Source organism: Terrapene carolina, unplaced genomic scaffold (genome assembly GCF_002925995.2).
Source record: "Terrapene carolina triunguis isolate 2854851 unplaced genomic scaffold, T_m_triunguis-2.0 Scaffold89, whole genome shotgun sequence".
In the NCBI taxonomy this organism is placed as follows: Eukaryota; Metazoa; Chordata; order Testudines; family Emydidae; genus Terrapene; species Terrapene triunguis.
The window spans coordinates 4,543,362-4,564,066 of NW_020664440.1; the positions used below are offsets into that span (position 1 = coordinate 4,543,362).

Genomic DNA, 20,705 nt, shown 5'->3' on the forward strand with positions numbered 1-20,705 from the left:
TTCTCACTGTGTACTCGCTAATGCATACAAGCGGCCATATTCTGCTGCTCTTACTCACATCAAATCATACCTTTACTCCATGAGTAATCCCACCTACTTGAAGAGTAACCATACCACTCAGTCTGAGTAAGGTTGGCAGATTCATGCCCATAGTGTTTAAGTTGCAATATACCACACAAGAGGCATCTGTAGGTTTAGTACACTAAGGAGTGGTGCCCGAACACGGGGAGAAAACAGGAGACCCAAGAAGTAAATTAATCAGTGAGAGCATTAAGTAACCTCTGGCAAGGAAGAGGAATGGTTGGGAGAAGAGACAAGTCATTGCATTTTGGACCAATTCAGGTAAGGAGAGATCGGGCTTAGAAAGACCACGATGGAAGGAATTAAAGCAAGCAAGATGACGGAAGTTGAAGGCACAAGTGAGTTTCAGCTGAAGTGTAGGAAAAATTGTGTATTTTAGGACTTATGGTTAGGAGGGAAGAGAAGTAAGGTGGTACAGACACAGAAGCCATTTAAGCCACAAGAGCTCAGAGATGACTACTTTACCTCACGGTAGGCATGATTGGGATCAATGGTGGCGATGGAAGTGGTAGAATTTGGCCTCCAGTTGACCTTCTTAAGTTAGAAGTCAAAGACAAGATGTACCTCACCTGAACAATAGCAACAGACTATCCCCAAAGCAAAGAGCACCACACCTAGACGTTCACAATTGCCCCTTCACCGCACGTCCACAATTACTTCTAGCCCAAACAGTGCCAATGTCCCCTCCCATATCACGGTAAATGGTTTATAATTCAGCAATGCAGCATCATGGAAGTGACTGTATGGGGAATAGTCAAACGAATACCTGAAGTATCACAAGTGTGCCTTTCCCTTGGTGAGTCTTTTTGAGGTGCACCGTGTCTGTAGACCACATGTGGCTTATTGTGCTCTTCTTCATACTCTTGGTCATCAGGGGATAGCAGCGGCTCTACAAAATAGTCCCCATCGTGAGACCTGAATGTGCCTAGCTGAGAGTGGAGAGAGACAGGTAGTCAGCTTCCAGTTGGAACATGCAAGAGACTAGGCCTACATAATTACCGTATAAAATGGACATGGGAACATGCAGAAGTTTCTAGGGCATTTACACTTCCTTACAATGTTCAGTTTGGCAAGCAACCCCTACATCTGCGGTGGCTGAAAGCTATGGGCCCAATTCTGCTACGTTGAGTAGCATTTTACTCTGTAGACTTTGCTCCCATTAAAACCAGGGAGATTATTCATGGTGTAAGTTACTACTCACCAGGAGTAAAATTCAGCCCTGTGTGAAGAGAGGACACATATTAGACCCAGTTCTTCCTTTGGATATGTTTGCAAAATTACTCCTGATCTCAATCGGAGATGTTGGAGTGCATCTTAGGACAGAGTTGGGCCCTATTATGTTCTGCCCTCTCTGTTTCTCATACATAAGATATGCCAAGAGCAACTCTGAGCGGAGACAAGCTGAGCATGGTATCGAGTGGCTTGATCCGGGAAAGAAACTCACCTGGTGAAGCTACTGCCTAGGAGAGACTATCAAAGCTTCTAGCCCACATGACTGCGGAGCAGGCCATGGGGAAAAAACGCCACTCCCAGGCAAATGTATGTCATAAGACAAAAAGGTAGAACCATAGAACCACAAGGCTAGAAGGGACCACGAGGGTCGGCTAGTCTGACCTCCTGCCAAGATGCAGGTACTCGAGCACGATCCCAGTTCTGAGCATCAGCTGCACCACCCCAAGGCACACGCGCCCTGGCCTCGTGCAAAGATCCACCTGCATCTCTAGGGCCAGGTGTGCTAGCAGCAGCCTGGCTGGGGCCGAAACGGGGCAGGCAGCAGCTGCACCCGGTTCTCCCTGGGGAACCCCTTTAACCAGGAAGTCTGTTGGTGGAGGCTGCCCAGGAGATGGAAGGTATCCGCAAAGTGCCCAGGCGCTCTGGCCAGTCTCCCACAGGTCCCCCCCCCCAGCAAGGATGGATCAGGATCATCCTTGGAAAGGCTCCATACTCATGGCTAAGCCCAGCTCCCAGGGAAGGAGCCTCAGCTCAGGGGAAAGCAGCCAGACAAGCCCTCCTCCCCCCAGCCCCCCGCAAGCTTCCTGCACAACTGTTTGTGTTGTCTCCTTCCCCCCTCCCCCCACCCCCACCGAGCTGGAGCTGGGAGGATGGAGAAGGCGTCTTGACATTTCCTCCGGCCTCCTTAAATCCCCAGCAGACCTGGCTTGGGGCTGGCAAAGTGCCTCGCACCTCCTTAAGGTCGTCCCCGGGAAGGGAGGGAGAGCTCTTAAGGCGGCACGCTTGACCGGTGGGGTGGGGGGTCAGGGGAATTGAATCCTCCCCTCCCCCATCTCAATCTGGGGAGTGGTTCACAGGTGTGCCGGGGGGGTGCAAACACCCCCAGGCCCAGTCCTGCGGCCAGGGCATTGCCTGCTCCTGGGCTTCCTTGCAGCCCCCCCCCACCCAGGCTCAGCACAACAACAACAGGGGACGCTGCTGGGAGCGCGCAGCCCCCGGGAAAGCGCCGGGGGGGGGCGGGGGGCTTTGCAATGGGACTCCCCAGCAGCAGCTCGGCCACCCTGGTGAGTATGCTGGATCCCGGCTGCCTGCTCTGGGGGGTTTCTCTTCTTTCCCACTGAATGGGGGGGGGGGGAGATAGAGCTTGCAGGACTGGCCCCCGCCCCCACTGGGTGGCCGTTTTGCCAGGACTGGGGACTGAAGGGGGGTTGCCTCACGTGGAAGTTTGGAGACACCCCCCCCCCCAGCATGTGCAAGCTCTGCCGGGGTTTGGGGGGGGGTGTGCCGCACTAGCACCCCCTGTCCTTCTCTCCACGTTGGGACAGACGTGGCTTAACCCCCCCCCCCCCGTTGAGAGCGCCCCCCCCCATCTATTTAGGGCAGAGCTCCAGGCCAGACCTTTGCAACCCCCCAAGTCAGCCCGGCGCGTCTGCGGGGCGAAAAGCTAACCGGGCTGGAGCGGCCCGCTCTGCATTGCGGGGGGGGGCACAGAAAGGGGGCCTCGCCCCCGAGTGCCTTGCTCCACCTTAACTGCGGCTAGGCACCAGCTCGTGTGGCGAGCAGCCCCCGGGGTGACCCCACCTTCTTGCTTCCGCTCGGTGCTCCCGGACCCCGGCGTGTGAAAAAGCCCCGGCCCCTGGTGACCTCCAGAGAAAACAGGGCAGCCCCGGCTCACATGCCGCAGCGGGGACCCAGCTGTGGCCTTCAGTTACTTCCATTGCCACCGCAGCCCCAGACCCTGCTGGAAGGGGCGAGCCCCTGGCAAGCTCGCTCAAGCTCGCAGGGGAGAGTGCGGCGAGCTCCTGGACATCCGCCGTCCCGCAACTTCCCTGCGGAGCCGAGCCGCAGGAGGCGATCCTGGAGTGCGAGAGACCCATGGCAAAGAACTCCGCAGCAAGGTGTTTCGTGTAAACATAAAACACCTGGGAGATACGGAGTTAAGACTGGCTGCGAAGCGCAGACCTGGAAATCCCCAGAGGCAGCGAAGAAAGAAGGCGGAGGGGAAGTCACTTACCATCCCTGAACACAGGCTGATGACCGCAGTGTGCTGGGGCTGGGTATTCACATGTCCTCTATAAAAACAGTGCTGTACGTCGCTGGCCTCCTCGCTGTAAAACCTGGTTTGGTTAACCCCCGGGGCTCCGAGGAGGCTGACCGTGAAACGTGGCGCAATAAATCCAGAATGGGCCGTGAGGTTGAACAGAAACTGCTCCCCAAAGGCGGAAAGCCGGTAGTGTGCGGAGGAGGAGTCGGTGGCCCAAGGGTCCGGGTCAGGGTTAATACTTCGTCTCTTTCGTTTGAAGTGTACGTGCGTGGGAAAGGGGGCTCCGAATTCGTTCACACGGGTGGGGGTGACGATCTCGAACTCGCGTAGTGTCTCCAGCACTTGGGCTGCAAAGAGTAACAGACACATGCCCGGTAAAGAATCGCTCTCTCGCTCAGGTCAGGCAAGGCGTAGCTTTTTCCCCACACACTTATCTTGGATGAAAGCAGCCAGGCCTGGCTTTCTAAAGTTGTATCTAGCAAGGGGGGGAGGATAGAGGTAGCTATCCTTACCAAACAAATCAATGCACCACTAGGTTGCCTGCAACAGACACGGGTGGTGAAGTAGTGGTACTGTATCTGCCTTGCAGGAGCACCTAGAGACTTTAATCTAGACCAGGACCCCTGCAGAGCTAGGCGCTGTACACACAAAAAGGCAATCCCTGCCTCCAGCAGGACAAGAAGAATCCTTAGCTTTTCTATAACCCCCCCAGGGACTGCCAGTTGCCCAGACCCTGCACCCTTGCTCCACTTCAAATGGGTTTCTAACCTCAGGCGATTTGCAGCTTCAGAAAGGTTTCAAGGACATGAAGACCATGTTCAGCGGCTTCTGCCCCCCTGCCCTGGGGGCCCCGTGTTTTCCCAGCCTGAGAAAGGCGCACAACTTTTTAAAGTTCTTGTAAAGGATGACTGAGGGCAAGCCCAGGGAAATCCATGAAACGGAGACTGCAGAGTTGTAGAAATACCCCCCCCCCATGTTAAAATGAGGTCTAAGAAACAGCCCACAGACCTGGAAACTTCCCTGAAGGAGCTCTGGCTGCCCAAAGCATCTTCTTACCTTGTCTTGGCTGCAGCTTCTGCTTCCGCGCTGCTGTGGGGGCTACATTCAAGGCGTCCTGTAGAAAGAGTGTTCCTAGTCCCAGTGCCCATAACACAAGCTGCATGGTGGTGTGAGCTGTTCCTTAGCAGAGAGCAGCCTCCCCCCCCCCCCCTTTTAATCCCCCCCCCCCCCCCCCCCCTCGCTCCCGCTGCTCCCCGGAAAAAAGAAAAACTTCAGCGCTCCCCCCCCCCCACTTCACTTTATTAAAAGTGGGAACCGCTCGCATCCGATTTGTTCCCCCTGGGCTCTGCTGTGACCACAACTGCCAGTGGAGAGAAGATGAGCAGCGGCAGCAGGAGGACGAGGACTAATCGCGCACGGGGTATCGGATACACCAGCATAGTGTAGTGAGAGGGGCTCGGGAAGCGCCTACTGCACTTTTGGTGGGCTGCTTTTTCCTCTCTCTCCCCCCCTTCTAGCTGGTGCCCTCGGAGTTCTTGGGAACCAGTTCAGGAGACCGGAGGGGGGCGGTCTCCGGCAAAGCAAATGCCCAGAGCCCGCCTCTGGAGGAGGGCTCCTCCCTGCTTTCTTAGCATGTCACTTTCTTCCCCTCCAAGGAAGCTTTTGCTTCTGGTTTTCCAGGAGAAAAGACCTTGTCCGATTCAGTACCTAGGCCAGGACTCCTTTCCCTGGGAGGAGGGAGAGAGATTTACAAGAAGCTGAACACTGCAGCAAGAATCTCACTGAACTAAACTCTACCACTGTACTTTGTTCCCTGTTGGGCACTTCCCCCCCCTTCTCAACTTAAAGCTGCCTCATCAGGAGAATCTAATGATTCCTTGAATCTTATTTGTACTTCTACACCTAGTGACTTTGGATTTCTGAAAATATATGCCGCTCTTATAGACTTGGATCAGTTCATTTCTCCAGGAATGAATAGTTCATCTGAAAAAGAAACACTATTCAATGCATTCAAAGGAGTGAGAATGAGAGCCTCTCTCTTTAAAAGAAATAAAAACAGCAAAATGAATGTGGCAGCACCCAGACCTTGTAAACTAACTAATCTTTTTACTTTTGTTTATTGAAAGTACAAGAACTTTAAAAATTCAATTAACTTGCCACTTTTGGTGCTATTTGTTTTCTTGTGCATTTCTCAGAGTTAGGACAATTAAAATCGGTGATATGGCCCAGTTTTGTGTATAGTCAGTTTCATTTCGGCAGTGCCAAACATTACACTGCCTCTTTTTTTTTTTAATTCAAAATATTTCCATTGATCTTAAGTTTTATATAAAAATCTAGTTTAAATTGTGCTCCATATTTAAATTGAGGTGGTCCCTTTAATTTTTTCCCTGTTTTCAGGAAGGGGAAAGATACTGTCAGATTTCAAGGCTTCTAATCAAATGAAAAGCAAGTTACTTATGATCTCTCTAGCACTTTTAAACTACTTTACTCTCTGTGAACTTGGAGCAAAAGTCACCAGACTTTACATAATGAGTATGAAGACCAACAAATTGTCCCATGCAAGGATATGCATGCTATGTCTCTTTAAATCTGTCACCCAGGCCAGCTGGGGTGGGGACATGTTCTAGGCAAGTCTACAGTGATGCTAAGAAAGAATGGCTTTGTAGTTCTCAAAGTTCCTTGTTCAGCATTAGAAGGCAGCGACTCTTTCTGCAGTTCGTTTAATTGTCGATGGCGTAGCAGGCTAGCAGAATGCAGACCTTTGTCAGAATAGCTGAACTGGAGTGTTCCTCCACGAATTGAATTGCCTCAGTCTTGCATCTTTGCCTTATTTGCTTCTCTTTCTGTAAATCGCCTATACAACATGCATCTGGATGTACCCACAGTTAATTGATTGTGCATGTACAAACAAGTTAAAATAAACCCTCAAAATAGGAAAGAGACCAAACCATTCTGAAATAACTTCAAGCTGCTGGGCCCACTTGGCGTTCGACGCAAACCCGCTGTTTGTGCGTGTTTTCGCCTGGCTTTTAGCAAAAGTGGGTCACTGCAAGTGGGCGGAGTCACCACACTGGACCGTGCACTTGTGAAGGCTTGAAAAGTCACCCCACCTGGGGCTGGTGTATGACCAAAAAGGGAATCTGAAAACAGCACTACCTGGAGTCCCAGACTGAGGTTTCTCCGCAGGCCCTGTCTGCTCAATCAGTGAGTCAGCAAAACCTGCTTAACCCTTTCACAGCAGGAGCAACACCTGCTAACCAAGTGTGGGGTGTCAGGCAAACACTACCAGCCTGTTACAGTCACCATGTGAGTTTCCTGAATTCCCCCTGTCATTGCAGGAAACCACCATGCCTGTGAATGACAATACATTTTCTTGGTATTGTGTCAGTCTGAGAGAAATACTCTTGGCCAGCAGCTTGGGACAAATGGAAGTGCTACCTGGGCAGGTAACAAAGGGTATGTCTTCGCTGCAGCGTTCACTCGGATATTGCCCTCGGCTCCCCCACCTGCCCTGATAGGCTGACCAGATGTCCCGATTTTATAGGGACAGTCCTGATATTTGGGGCTTTGTCTTATATAGGCTCCTATTACCCCCCCCCACCCCGGTCCCGATTTTTCACACTTGCTGTCTGGTCACCCAATGCCCTGAGCTTATTGGTGCTTTCGTCCCAGGTTAGCTGGCCCAGTTGGGGCTATAGGCTGAAACCTGGGTGTTGCTTTCACTTGGGCTAGAAACCTGCCCAGGTTGCCGTGAGGCTGCAGTTACTCAAGTGCTGATAGCAGCGTTGGTGCTAGGATATGAGAGAGACAAGGTGGGTGAGGTCATCACTCTCACTGGCCCAACTTCTGTTGGTGAACTAGAAGAGGTGCTTGGTGTAGCTCGAAAGCTTGTCTCTCACCGACAGACATTGGACCAGTAAAAAATATTACCTCCCTCCCCCCCACCGTGTCTCTCAAGAGCTGATAGTCCTCCACTGTCACCCCACAATTCCCCCCCGCAACCCACCTCATGTGCCCAGAAGGACAGTTTCTCCCACAATTCACAGGGAAAGAATCATAGAGCAGTGCAAAGAACTCTCAGCCACGCCCCTGGAAAAGTCCTAGGGTCGGCGACACGCCTGGGGGAGTGCAGCGCCAGCGAGTGTGGCTTTGCAGCTGTCTGCTCACACCTAAGCTAGGCGAACGGGGGGGCTTAGCCCAGGGTGCAGATCACCACAGTTAACTCCGCATTCCCAGCATCTCCCGATTCCTCCTCCCCAGACAAAGAGAATAGGGGAGGCTGGCTGCAGGTGCTGAGCGACATCAGGCTGCCAGTCAGCAACACAAATAATGTCCTTGTGAAAAGGGGAGAGCCCATAGCAGTGCCCTGCTGAGTACAGTTCTGTTAATCAGAGATTGGGGCTGTAGCCACTATTATTTGTATCACAGTCGTGGCTCAAGACCCCATTGGGCTAGGTGCTATAAAACAGTGTTTCTCGACCTTTTTGATACCAGAGACCAGCTTGCTGTCTCCCTAAACTCTGTCAGGGAGATTTCAGGGACTGGCGCCAGTCCATGGACCGGTTGTTGAGTAACACTGCTATACAACACATAGTAAGAGAGAGTCCCTAGCTCAGAGTTTACGGTCTACATAAACAAGACACAGGGGTGGGAGAAAACCAGTATTATTTCCATGTTACATATGGGAAACTGAGGCACCGAGACCCCCTGGGTTTGTCTATACAGAAACTCAGTGCACGGCAAGCCAGCATGTGAATCTACAGGGCACTAACTGGCTGCGTGGAGCCTGCTACCGTGCACTAAACTTTCCATATTACTTTCAATAGTACATCAAACCCTACTGCAGAACTGGCAGGGTCCACATGGCCAGTTAGTACACGACAAACTAGCGGCTGTAGAGTCACACTCCAGCTTGCCGCGCGATAAGTCACCATGCAGACAAGCCCTTAATGATTTGGCCCAAGTCATACCATCCATGGCAGAGACCTGGGAATAGAACCCAGAATTCCTAAATCCCAGTGCAGATCATTTACAAAACAACCAGCCGAAACCCATAGGAGTGACAGAAGCAGAGATGGTAGGATCTAGGGTTTGGAAATTAAGAGGGAAAGGTGAAGACATATATACACAGATCCATAGACTTTAAGGCCAGAAGGGACAATCATGATCATCAACTCTGACCTCCTCCACATCGCAGGTCAAAGAACCTCACCCAACCACTCCTGAAATAGATATTAATAAGCCCCCAATTACTGAAGACTCTGAGCAGGAGACAGGAAAATTGGAAAGAGGAGTAATAAGGGACCTGAAAAAAGGAGAGAAAAATCAAGATTGTATCATAAATTGCTAAAGCAAATTATTTGCTCCCTTGGAGAATTTTACAATCCTTTTTTTTATATTTTTGGGGTTAGAAATTATAGGATACAATTTCAAAGGGACAAAATTTTAAAACACATTCTAGCAGTGGTATTAAAAATCACAATCTTGCATTCCTGCTGTTCTAATCCATTCCAGTCCCCTTCCTGTTCAAGGCAAGAAATGCCTCCCATGATGATAAATTATTTTGAATTAAATTTCAATGTCATTGGAAAAAGCTAAATAATTTAACACTAAAGTTCAAACAATACATGTTAATCATCCCAGATGATCTGTGTTCTGTGCTTAAGCCCGTATACAATCAGATGCAGAATGGCATTAAAGTTCATCTCTCATTCTGGGAGGTGTGGTATTTGCCTATTTAAAATGTATTTTTATTGGCATTTGGATAATGTCAAATAAGTTGTATATGGTTCATCATTCTGAATAGTTACTGCTGTGGACTGGGAAATACAGCAGGAAAATCTTAGTATAAGTGAATAGATGCGCAACAACTGAAGGAACTAAGCCATAAATACAAACTCAGCAAAACACTTTCCTATCAGGGAGGATCTGTTACTACTTACAGCATGCAAAGTCTCTACACCCAAAGAAATCACTAAAGGCCCAAACCTACACAAGCAAAAATCCTGTGCGACAGTGGGAATTTTGCCTACATAAATACGGCCAAAAAAATCAAGCTGTAATTGCTTGATTTATGGAGCGAAAGAGCACTTAATCACCACACACAGACAGTACAGTATCTCAGGGAACAAATGTAGGTTTAAGTAGAAAACTCTTGGGGACACCAAACTTGCCTCTAGCTTTATAACTCTATTTTCACTATCTTTCCTGGGTCTTATCTTTCTATGTTGGGGTGACTGTGAGCCTAAGTAACTTTAATCTCTCTGTTCTTTGCTGTCCTGCTTGTCGGTATCAGCATTGTCTTCCTTTATCTGCTTCCACAGTTTGCTTGCCCAACTCTTATTCCACAAGGTAAAATGTTTTCCTTTGATGGTAGATCCTCGGTGCCACAGGATAACCAATGGCAGCAGGCAGATTTTCCCTTCCTCTTGGGACCAGATTTAAATCCAGGAATGGAAGGCTCTCATTCCTCTTAACCAGCATACTTCTTTCCTAGCGTATCTTAAATTCTCTCTTATTGCATCCGCCCTCCAAAGTTTTAGCAAAGATATTGCCCCCGTGTCCTCTTTTCTCTGAATTCAGTAACTTCTCCATGCAAAAACGGATATCCCTCCAAAGAGTATTTTCAGTCATTGTGCCAGAGCCTTTATTTAAAATCCGACAGCAACTGAGCCTTTCCAACCTGGCCAGGAAGTTGAACACCTGCAGGTTCTTGGCATGCACTTAATTTTCAAGCTTCTCTTCATTTCTCTGCCAAGCAAAAGCTTTTGATGGTGCACTGCTTAAAGGGTTTACATTCGTGGTCTAACTCCTCTGCAGGAGCCATTCCAGCTTCTGCTTTCTCCATTCAATTCACTGTTCTCCAAACTTTCGCTCACATAATGGACTCACCTGTGCCCAGTGTGGTGCGCGGCCATGCTGGCTCCAGCAGGGCGATCGATCTAGGCACTTAGATGGTTCAAATCACTGTAGTATCTGAGCAGCTCAGTCATTAATGGATTTTATCCTCAATACCTGTACGAGGCTGGGAAGTATTAAACTCATTTTACAGATGGGGAACTGAGACACAGAAAGGTTAAATGATTTGCCTAAGGTCACACAGGAAGGCTGTAGCGGAGCTGGGTATCAAACCCTTGTCGCCTGAACACTAGTCCAGAGTCTTATCCTCTGACTAGACCATTCTTCTTATCAGCAAGAATTGTGCCTCTGGTAGCAGAAGCCCCCCCCGCCCCGGAGCAAAGGCAGATGATGCAACCTAGCTGCATAGGCTGATAGTTTGATTCTGCCCTTTTCCTAGTAGGAGCTATTTTACACCACCCTCACCCCAGGGCATAGGGAGGGAGCAGTCCCTGCTTTTCTTGGAACATGAGGGAGTAGAAAGGAAGTTTCTCCTACACCCTCCCGCTGGCAAAGTTCAGGAACAACCTGGGCCACCGTGTTTAATGCCTCCAGGTTTTCCCTCAGCAGAAGCTTGTGTATCTCACGGAGCCTGGAGGATCGCTTGATACTAGTAAGTTGGGAGTGAGAGTGGAAGAGGCAGGCTCAACAGTTATGAACTTGATGCAGAAATTGGTGAGGTTCTCCAGCCTGAATTCTGCTGGAGGTCAGGTGAGATGATCCTAATAGTCTTTATAGAATATCAGGGTTGGAAGGGACCTCAGGAGGTCATGTAGTCTAACCCCCTGCTCAAAGCAGGACCAATCACCAAACAGATTTTTGTCCCAGATCCCTAAATGACCCCCCTCAAGGATTGAACTCACAACCCTGGGTTTAGCAGGCCAATGCTCAAACCACTGAGCTATCCCTCCTAATTTTGCAGGTCTAGTGCTGGCCCATCCCTCACTTTTTAAGGTTAGCTTTGAAGTACGTTTTCAGTATATTAATTATTTTGCTTATGCCTCCTTTAGTTGTGTTTGCAGAAAGTTTGTACTTAGTTTGACCTAGTCGCTGTATCTTGCCATTCCATTACAGAGCTCAGGAGCGGAAAGCACATACAGACTATTTTAGTGCAGCCATGAAATGGGACAGAATTAAGGTTGCTGTGGGACACTTAATGCTGCATTTCCTGACTTTTGGGCAATTAAAACCTCAAACTAAACATTGCATTAATTTATAGCGTGCATTTAACATGCTGTAAATTGAGCAGAATCTGAACACGTTTCTTTTGATTTTTGATATTACGCATTCCAGGTGCCTTTGCAAAAAAAAAAATACTGTCAAATTAAGAGTAAATATAGCAGATGTTCCTTACCTCCGCCCCAGAAGACAACCTATGAATGCTGAAACTGACGCAGGTACAGAGTGTTTCCGCCCCAGAGCAGTGGATTTCAACATGTAGTCTCCAGATCCTTGGTGGGGTCCACAGACTATGTCTAAGATTTCCAAAGGGGTTTGAACCTCCGCTTGAAACTTTTTTAGGGGTCCACAAATTAAAAAAGCTTGAAAACCACTGCCCTAGAGCCATGTACTTTTACAGTATTTCTTAACAAATGTTCAAATAAACTAATTCTCACAACCGTCCTGTGAGGCTGATATTACATGTATTATCGTCGCCTTATAGATGGGAAAATGTTGTCAGTCACTTGACTTGCCAAAGGCCAGGCAATAAAATGGTGCCATAACCCAATCTCGTGATCATTCCACTGGAACACCTCACCACATCTGTATGCAGCACTGAACATACAAAGCAATGTCAGTGGCACATCTGATTAAACCATCACATTTTTATTTGAGTGACGTTTTCAGGCTTTTCCTGAATACTAGGCCTTCCCCAACGATTATAAAATGGAAATAGCTAGTCTTTTTTTTTTAAATCAAAACCAAGATACAGTACACATGCAAAAAACTCTTCTTCCACAAATTGGCCTCTTTGTATGCCATACATGACTTGAAGAAGAGGGTCACATTTTACTCAATTGCTTTTAAATCTTCCTTCAGGAAATCTTTAGCCATATTGTACTATATACAGAGCGTTATTAAATCTGCACTGATTATAAAACTATCAGAAAACAACTAATGGCTAAATGAGGGTAAACGCTTTAGGCTCAATCCAGCTTCCACTGGAAAATCAGTGGCAGCTGGATCGGATCCTTGGCGTGCCTTCCTGTTGATATTTTACAGCTCCACAGAAGGTTTATTAATATTCCCCTAGACAAGCGAATAGACCACGTTGGATTTCATTACCCGGGTGCAGTGGCTTGAAAGAACCATCTCTCTCCAGCATGGCTGCATCCTCTAGAGTTTATCACAATAAAGCTGCATGTTTAAAAGGCAGGCCAAATAGCTAAGGACCACAAATGGACTTTGGGGGGGAAAATTCTAACAGGAGTTCCACCCGACCGAAGAGCTACCTGAACTGCATAACTACCACGGCCTGAATGCATTTGTCTCAGAGCCAGTTTCTGGCATGGGGCAACCTTGCAGAAGCATGTGGCACCCCCAGCCTGGAGCATCTTCTTGGTGGCCAAAGCAGTGGCAGTGAAGTACATTTCCTCTGTAAGGCCCTGGTTCAGGAAAGCACCTACGCACGTGCTTAAGTCCAGTCCTGTTCAGCAAGGCACTGTAAGCATATGCTTACATCCCGTTGGCTTCAGTGGGACTTAAGCACATATGTCAGTGCTTTGCCTAAGAGGTAGGCTTGCTTGAAGCAGGGTTTAAACTAGGAAGAAGATGGAAGAGGTGAGAGTGGCTGGAACCTCCTGGGAAGTGGAGCCTTCTGGTGAGACAGCAAAACTGAGTGAGCTGGTACCACCTCAGTGGTTCACACACTTCCTCTGAAAGCAGCAATAATTCCCCTAAAATTTGCTCCTCAAACTAAGTATGAGGAACTACCGCTGGACACCTGCCTCATCCCCAATAGCAGTAGGACAGTGTTCCTCAGACGGCAGGATGCAACTGGCAGGTGGGTGGTGAGGGAGGACTGCCTCAGTTAAGAAAAACAAAACCAGGAAAATGGCACAGGTGAAATGGAAGTTTTCTCTCTCCCTCTCCAGCTGCTTCTGTTCCCCCCTTCTTCTCATGCCCCATACGCGCACACTGCTCCTGGGGAAGCAGCCGGTGCACTGCAGCACTGACGCTTGAACCAGCACCTCCCAGTAGAAATGGACAGCACCCCACCCGAAACCAGCCATAGCTTCTGGCTGCAGCCCCCCTGCAAAGCCTGCGGGACTGAGATCAGCAAGGAACCCCAACTGGCATTTTGGGGTCTGGGTTGAAAGCAGTGGAGAAGCACTAACACAGACTCGTTTCACTAGCCCACAGTCTCAGGTGGAGTTTGCTGAGACACGTCAGTCTGTCTGAGTAAGTAGCCCAGAGAACCAGGGTCAAATGTTGGAAGCATAATCTTCTTTTAGAGCAATGAAGTTATGAAATACTTGGCCATGAAAATAGGGTACCAGATGGCTTTGGAAGAATATTTAACAGAAGACAGTTCTGTTGCCATGCCTAAAAGGACCTAGGGAGTTTATATTTATAATGGTCTATTTCTTCGGAGGCAAAAATTTATCAGTATCGTCAGTTCTGATTAATCTAAAAAAGAGAGCTAGCAAGTAAACACACGCATTCAGGAGGTTTTCTAAAATTAAATGGCCAGAGAGGAGTTTTTCCTCCCCTTCTCCTAAGAGAGAATGGCTAGCATGATATTCCTCCTACAGTTTTATAATTACATAGTGGTACATGAAAACTAACATGACTTTTTGCTGCAGGATTCTGTTTCGGAATCAGTTTGTTCCCCAGATGAATTATTCATTGCATAAAGTAGTACAGTAAACGCTGTTTTATCCGGCACTTCGCCAATCGGAAAGCTCTATAAACCGGCATTTCTGATCTTCATTGAAATTCCGTTTTCTAGTCTGGTTGGCGTGGGGCCAGCACGGGGGTTGGGGTGAGGGGTGCCAGATCCGGGGGCACTCACCTCAGGCGGCTCCCCACAAGCGGCGACCTGTCCCGGCTGCTCCTAGGCGGACACGCAGCTCCCATTGGCTGTGGTTCACAGCCAATGGGAGCTGTGGAGCTAGTGCTCGGGGCAGCGCTCAGAGCCACCTGCCGCGCCTCCGCCTAGGAGCAACCAGGACAGGTCACCACTTGCGGGGAGCCACCCGAGGTGCGCGGCCCCTGGATCCGGCACCCTGCACCCCCTCCCACACCCAAACTACCTCCCAGAGCCCGCACCCCCTCTTGTGCCCCAACCCCACACCCCGCATCCCCTCCCGCTCCCAAACTCCCTCCCTCTGAGTTAACCGGCATTTTTCATCTACCGGCACCCCCATTCCCCCAACATGCTGGAAAAAAAGTTTTTACTGTAATTAATTGTAGCTGTTTTACCTTCTTATCAGTATTGCTAACTCTAAGCACTGAAAAAATCATGAGTCAAGTTTAAAAAAATCATGATTTTTCTTTTAAAAAAAAGTGTGATTCATTTTATTTGACTTTTGGTTTCTGAGCTTTTACAGTGCACATAGTGTAACCCACCCACCTCCTGGGTCTGTCTCATCTAGTGGCACCAAGACCGCTTAGAGAGAGATTAATGAGTCTGCTCTACAACCTTAGCTAAGGGCCAAGTGGGAATAAGGAAGTGTTGTTTACTACTTCTCATAACACAAGAACTAGGGGTCACCAAATGAAATTAATAGGCAGCAGGTTTAAAACAAACAAAAAGAAGTATTTCTTCACACAATGCATGGTCAACCTGTGGAACTCCTTGCCAGAGGATGTTGTGAAGGCCAAGACCATAACAGGGTTCAAAAAAGAACTTGATAGATTCATGGAGGATAGGTCCATCAATGGCTATTAGCCAGGATGGGCAGGAATGGTGTCCCTAGCCTCTGTTTGCCAGAAGCTGGGAATGAGCGAAAGGGGATGGATCACTTGACGATTACCTGTTCTGTTCATTCCCTCTGGGGCACCTGGCACTGGCCACTGTCAGAAGACAGGATACTGGGCTAGATGGACCTTTGGTCTGACCCAGTAGGGCCATTCTTATGTTCATGCAGTAGAGGCTCATGCATTTAGCTCCAGAAGGCCTAGATTCGATCCCACCCACCGTCGACCGGGGTCTATCGGCGTTACAATAGCTCACGTTTTCAAGTTTTTCTCTGCAACCGTGAGGTCTAGACTTATTTTTTCCAATGAAAGCTGAGCTTCTCACAATCACTTTAATCCAGGAACTGGGGCTTTACTGAAAAAAAACACCCCAAAACAAAAAACAACACCTCAACATCATGAGATTCATGACAAAGTCCCAAGAGTTGGCAACAGTGAAGTGAAGGCAAGGAAGCAACGATTTGCTTTGGAATCCAGCTGTTCCCAGTTTCTTTTTCATTGTATAGTCTACCTGCTTTGCTTTTGAAAAATTAAAAAAGAATAATCCAGAAGATGCCGGAGTGAAGACAACGTAACTCTTGTAAACTACTCTGAAGTTAATAGATCAGTTGACTTACTGGACAAGGCTGATATAGTGTTGTTATTAATTATTTGATTGCGGTAGCACTGGGAATCCCAGTTGTGGGCCAGGACCATCATACTAGATGCTGTACAAACCCAGAAGAAAGTCTCTGCCCCAAACAGCTATCGTGTAGCACTATTTTATATTGCGGAACTGGTATGCTTTCATCTGAGGAAGGGTTACTTAGAACTAACCATATGGTCATGTGTTGCACTTATTAAGGCACAGAGAGCATGTATTTAATTACTACATTATTTCCATCTAAAACATTTCATAACACAGCAACGAGAGCCTGTTGTCAGAAGCTGCTCCCAGCCCACCGTCCCCTCTGCAGTCCAAAGTCCCAACTGGAGGAGGCTGACCTTGGTCTATGTAGCCACACCCCACAACCACACACAACTCTGGCAGCTGCTTCACCCAGGTTGAAGGTTGGTATTGAGTTGTAGCCAGTTACTGGGATCAGCTGACATCTCCATTAGGAGGTTGCCTCAGAACATGCTCGGTGTTTGTACAGTGCCTAGCACATAGGGTACAGGTCCAGGGCTCCTAGGCACAACTGCAATGCAAGTAACTTAAAAAAGAAGCCAAGATTAAATAGCCAACTGCTCAACGCTGAACAAAGTTCGGCAAGAGAAAAAGTGACATTGGGATCGCTATCTAACAAGGATCCCGGTCATCTTTTTTTATTTAACTACCTTATTCCATTTTGTGAATTATTCTGATCACCTATAAGGCTATGAGAATATAATTTTAAACAACCCGCTACCACACCTGCAGTTTAGAACAGCGGTGTCCTACCTGTGGCCCTCAAGGGCAACTGTGTTACAAACGTTTGCATATGATGATTGAAAAATGGGCTCCAGGAGTGGTGTTTGAATCAGCCTCATTGCTCCAGGGGTTGCTGCTTCCCCACTTGCCTCCCCCTGCAGCCAGGCGCTCCAAACAACTACTCTCCCTTCTCTGTTCCAGCAGCTCACCTGCGGGCCACCTGGTGCGTCACCGAGGAGAGCAAGGGAGAGGAGCTCTGGAGGCTTCCTGCCGGGCTGTGGGAGCTCCAGGGAGAGCAAGGTTGGAGCTCAACTGGCTCTGCCGGAGCTTAGAGAAATAGTTAAGGTATTGATTGCAACCCCTTGACCTTTTAAAAGGTGTTTGGCCCTCGGGCTGGACTCCGCTGCGTGAGAACATTAGCCATTGTTTATTCTGGAGTATTCACCCTTTCTAAACATCACAGTGCCATTAAAAAAGCCAAGGCGTTATCATTTGCAGCACAGTGGGTGGCATCAAGCTATTAAGGGAAGCATTGAATGATCTACTAGGATTTTTTTCAGGGAGAAAGGGTTGCCTATTAGCTCCTCTTTATGGTGCAAAGGTAGCTCCCAGAGGCAGAGTGGACTGTCCAGCTAGAAGTTACACCAAGATGTAGATGATTCCTGTATTTGCACAAGTCTTCTCTGTTGAGATCCCAGATACGTGCCATTGACGGCTGGTGTTAGAAGGACCATTTGACAAATCAAAAGCCATGCTCCTGAGTTGTAGTGACCTTCTGTCTCCAGATCACTGTTCTTGGAGCAGAATTATCAGGTTCAATTGTCTTATAGCAGAGGATACCCGGTGAGAGCCCAGGTTGCATACAGCATAGGCTGTGAAGGTCAGAGCTTTTGGAATATTTGTCACTGTCACCTTCTTGTTTCCTGTACCCTCTATCCAGATGTTCCTTTAGGCCACAGTCAAAACAGGTACTCATTTTCCCTTTGCAGCCAATGCTCAGGTTAGCAGAGAGCTGTTTCTCTAGGTGGCCCTACGCTGTCACTTTCATAGATCAGAGTAAGCATTTCCTTCTGCTTCTATTAAAAACCATGTGAGGTGCATGGATCTCTCTTTGATCCAATTATACTTCTGCTTATTTTACAGCCTGTTAAAAACAGGTAGTTTACAGCCAGTACACCTGATCTGCCAAAAATGATCTTCAGAGAGGGGGAAAAACATGGATATAAAAAATAGAAAGCACAGCACAATCCTGTCATTAGTTATCCAGCATCATTTGCTGCACAAATACTGTAAAAGTACCTGCGGGTAGTTTTCCTTTTCAGCTGTCTGGTAGAAATGCTTTTTGACTAGTTACGTGATAACATGAAATACTAAATTTTCATCTGATATGAGTGTCTTTAATCAGCCTCACTTTACAGCGTAAAGTGTCTTCAGGACCACGCAGGTCGGGCTACCACTGCCATTTATTAACGTAGGGGCCTCTTGCTACGCTAAGTGCAATGAATCTGGTGGTCCCAGGTCCTGTGGCACAGCAGTGACAAAACAGTCACACAAATAATTCAGCAAGCTTATTTGGCAGCTGCTGTTTAGGGATGGAGACTGGAGTCTCCTTCAGTTATAATAAAAAGGGAGGTTCCCTTTGGTTTATGGCTGAGGTCAGTGGAAGGCCAGTGCGAGGAAGTTTGTATTGCAGCAATTTGTACCTTATCTTGTTTATAGATGTAAACAGAAGGTTTAAATTTCCGTTACTGAAGCCGTCTACACAGACAAAGGGTTCAGTGTAGAGGGAAGTAGAGAAAGATGGGTAGCTAATATATATTCTTCAGCATATGTTGAGAAATATAGTAAAAAGGTGTCATTTTTTTTTGCAGTACGTGGAAGCGTTAGGACTTCATTGTAGTGAATCAAAAAGGAATCTCTCTGTAGCCTTCTATGCTCAGTCTGAGATCTCAGTAGTTCTCCAGGCATGGTAACTCTTAGCTCTCTATGGGCTTGATTCAAAGCCCACTGAGTCCTTCTGTTACTTTCAGTGAGCTTTAGATCAGGCCTTAATTCCCACACTGGCTAACAGCCTGTGGCACTTAATGTCACCACACGAGCTCTTCGCACGCTTTCAATGCTGGCACATGTACATTCTGCAAAAGCATTGTCAATGTGTTTGACTACATCAATCCCATGCCAAGCCATTTCTGCATGCCCAAACTGTGGATAGGGGTCTCTCAAGAGGAGAATTTGGCCCCCTGAGTCAGCACAGCAACAATTTTATCTTCCCCACAATACAGCCATGACCCATCCAAAGCAAAGCAGATTGTTCAGGACTCCCACATGTCTGTAATATGCTGAGCTCTTTTGGAGAATCTGACCTCTTATTTTGATGCCTGATGAGTTCTTGAAATTCTGGCCGGAATTGTGGCTACCTCATTCTTTTGAAAATCTGGCCATTGGAGTTGACCAGTTCATATAACTGGATAATTGAATAAAATATCAGCTTCAGAGACCATTCCAAAAAGAATCTACAACTTGTTTTGAAAGGGAACAAGAGCAAGAAATGCATGCTGTGTTTAAGACATAGCAGTACTATAAATGGTCCTGGAATTGGTTCTCCCACATCCAATAGTTCAGTAGCCTTGGTGCATGGAAGATGTTTTCAAATTCTTTCCCTTCCTTGGCAAGGTGTAAGGAATGGTTCTAAGCCATCTAATTCACATGCATACTGTACAGCAGGAAATACGTCTCTGACTCATTCTTTGTGACATGGGATCCAACTGGCATGCCTCCGAATGTGCCTGAAAAGGTGTGTGCTTACTCTTTTCCACCACCTCCCACATTTGTGCCAGTTGGACCTATCTCTTGTTTCATTCTTGCAGAATTCTAAGAGAACCAAGGAGGAGGTATTTTGGAATTATGAGCTTATTAAAAAAAAACCCTCTAAAAATACCCTATAGTTTTAGTAGCCCATACAGGCAAAAGTGCCAGAGAAATTCACTTATTTATTCCTACTTCCACAATACTGATATAATTCAGTACAGGAGATAAAACATCAAGGGCACAGATTAACAATGACTTCAGTCTAAAATTGGTTTAAGGAAGTAAAGCTAACAAAATAATCACTAGTGATCACTTGTTTAAAATGTGATATTTAAACATACTTTTAATCAATCAAAATAGATGAAATACAAAAGCAAATTAATCCTTACAGGATGTTAGGAGTGTGTTTATGGTTAGGCTCTATAATAAGCACATTGGTAGAAAGTTTATTTTTAAAATCCTAATGCTTTAAAATAATGTATTGCTTTTCTCAAAATTAAAAAGCACACTACAAAATAGTTGTATTCAAACATCGTTATGGGTAGTTTTCATGAGCATACAGCTGCCCTTTAATGTTTTCAAGTATCAGAGGGGTAGCCGTGTTAGTCTGGATCTGTAAAAGCAGCAAAGAGTCCTGTGGCACCTTATAGACTAACAGACGTATTGGAGCATGAGCTTTCGTGGGTGAATACCCACTTCGTCGGATGCATGCACCCACGAAAGCTCATGCTCCAATACGTCTGTTAGTCATCCGACGAAGTGGGTATTCACCCATGAAAGCTCATGCTCCAATACGTCTGTTAGTCTATAAGGTGCCACAGGACTCTTTGCTCCTTTAATGTTTGCGTCTTTTATAATCATCAGATTGTAACTAGTGAGACTGAAAACAACACTACTCACCTCTTTTAGAAATCGAGCAATCATACAACACTTTGAGTAACAATGGGAAAAAAACAAGGTAAATTGCAGTTTGTGTTATCAACATAGAAATGATCCCCAGTTCACAAGGAACGCATTTTGGCAACTCTCTTGTTGCATCATTTCAAGCGCACTACATCAAACCCATCCTATGCATGGTCAAAGAAGTTAGCAGAAGTCAATGCAAACAGC

General features: G+C 47.2%; 1 protein-coding gene across 2 annotated transcripts in view; it reads right to left on the bottom strand.

The window, feature by feature from the left end:
• Positions 1–4,747, bottom strand: part of ADAMTS9 (ADAM metallopeptidase with thrombospondin type 1 motif 9) — a 133,525-nt gene extending 128,778 nt beyond the window's left edge. For both annotated transcript variants that reach the window (XM_024192709.2, XM_024192708.2), the window contains exons 1-3: positions 4,634–4,747; positions 3,548–3,924; positions 848–1,010 (exon numbers count right to left, since the gene is read on the bottom strand). In XM_024192709.2, the coding sequence (XP_024048477.1) occupies positions 848–1,010; positions 3,548–3,924; positions 4,634–4,739 (646 nt within the window). In that variant the 5' untranslated portion in view covers positions 4,740–4,747. The remainder of the gene's footprint in view (positions 1–847; positions 1,011–3,547; positions 3,925–4,633) is intronic.
• Between the last annotated feature and the right edge of the window lie 15,958 nt (positions 4,748–20,705).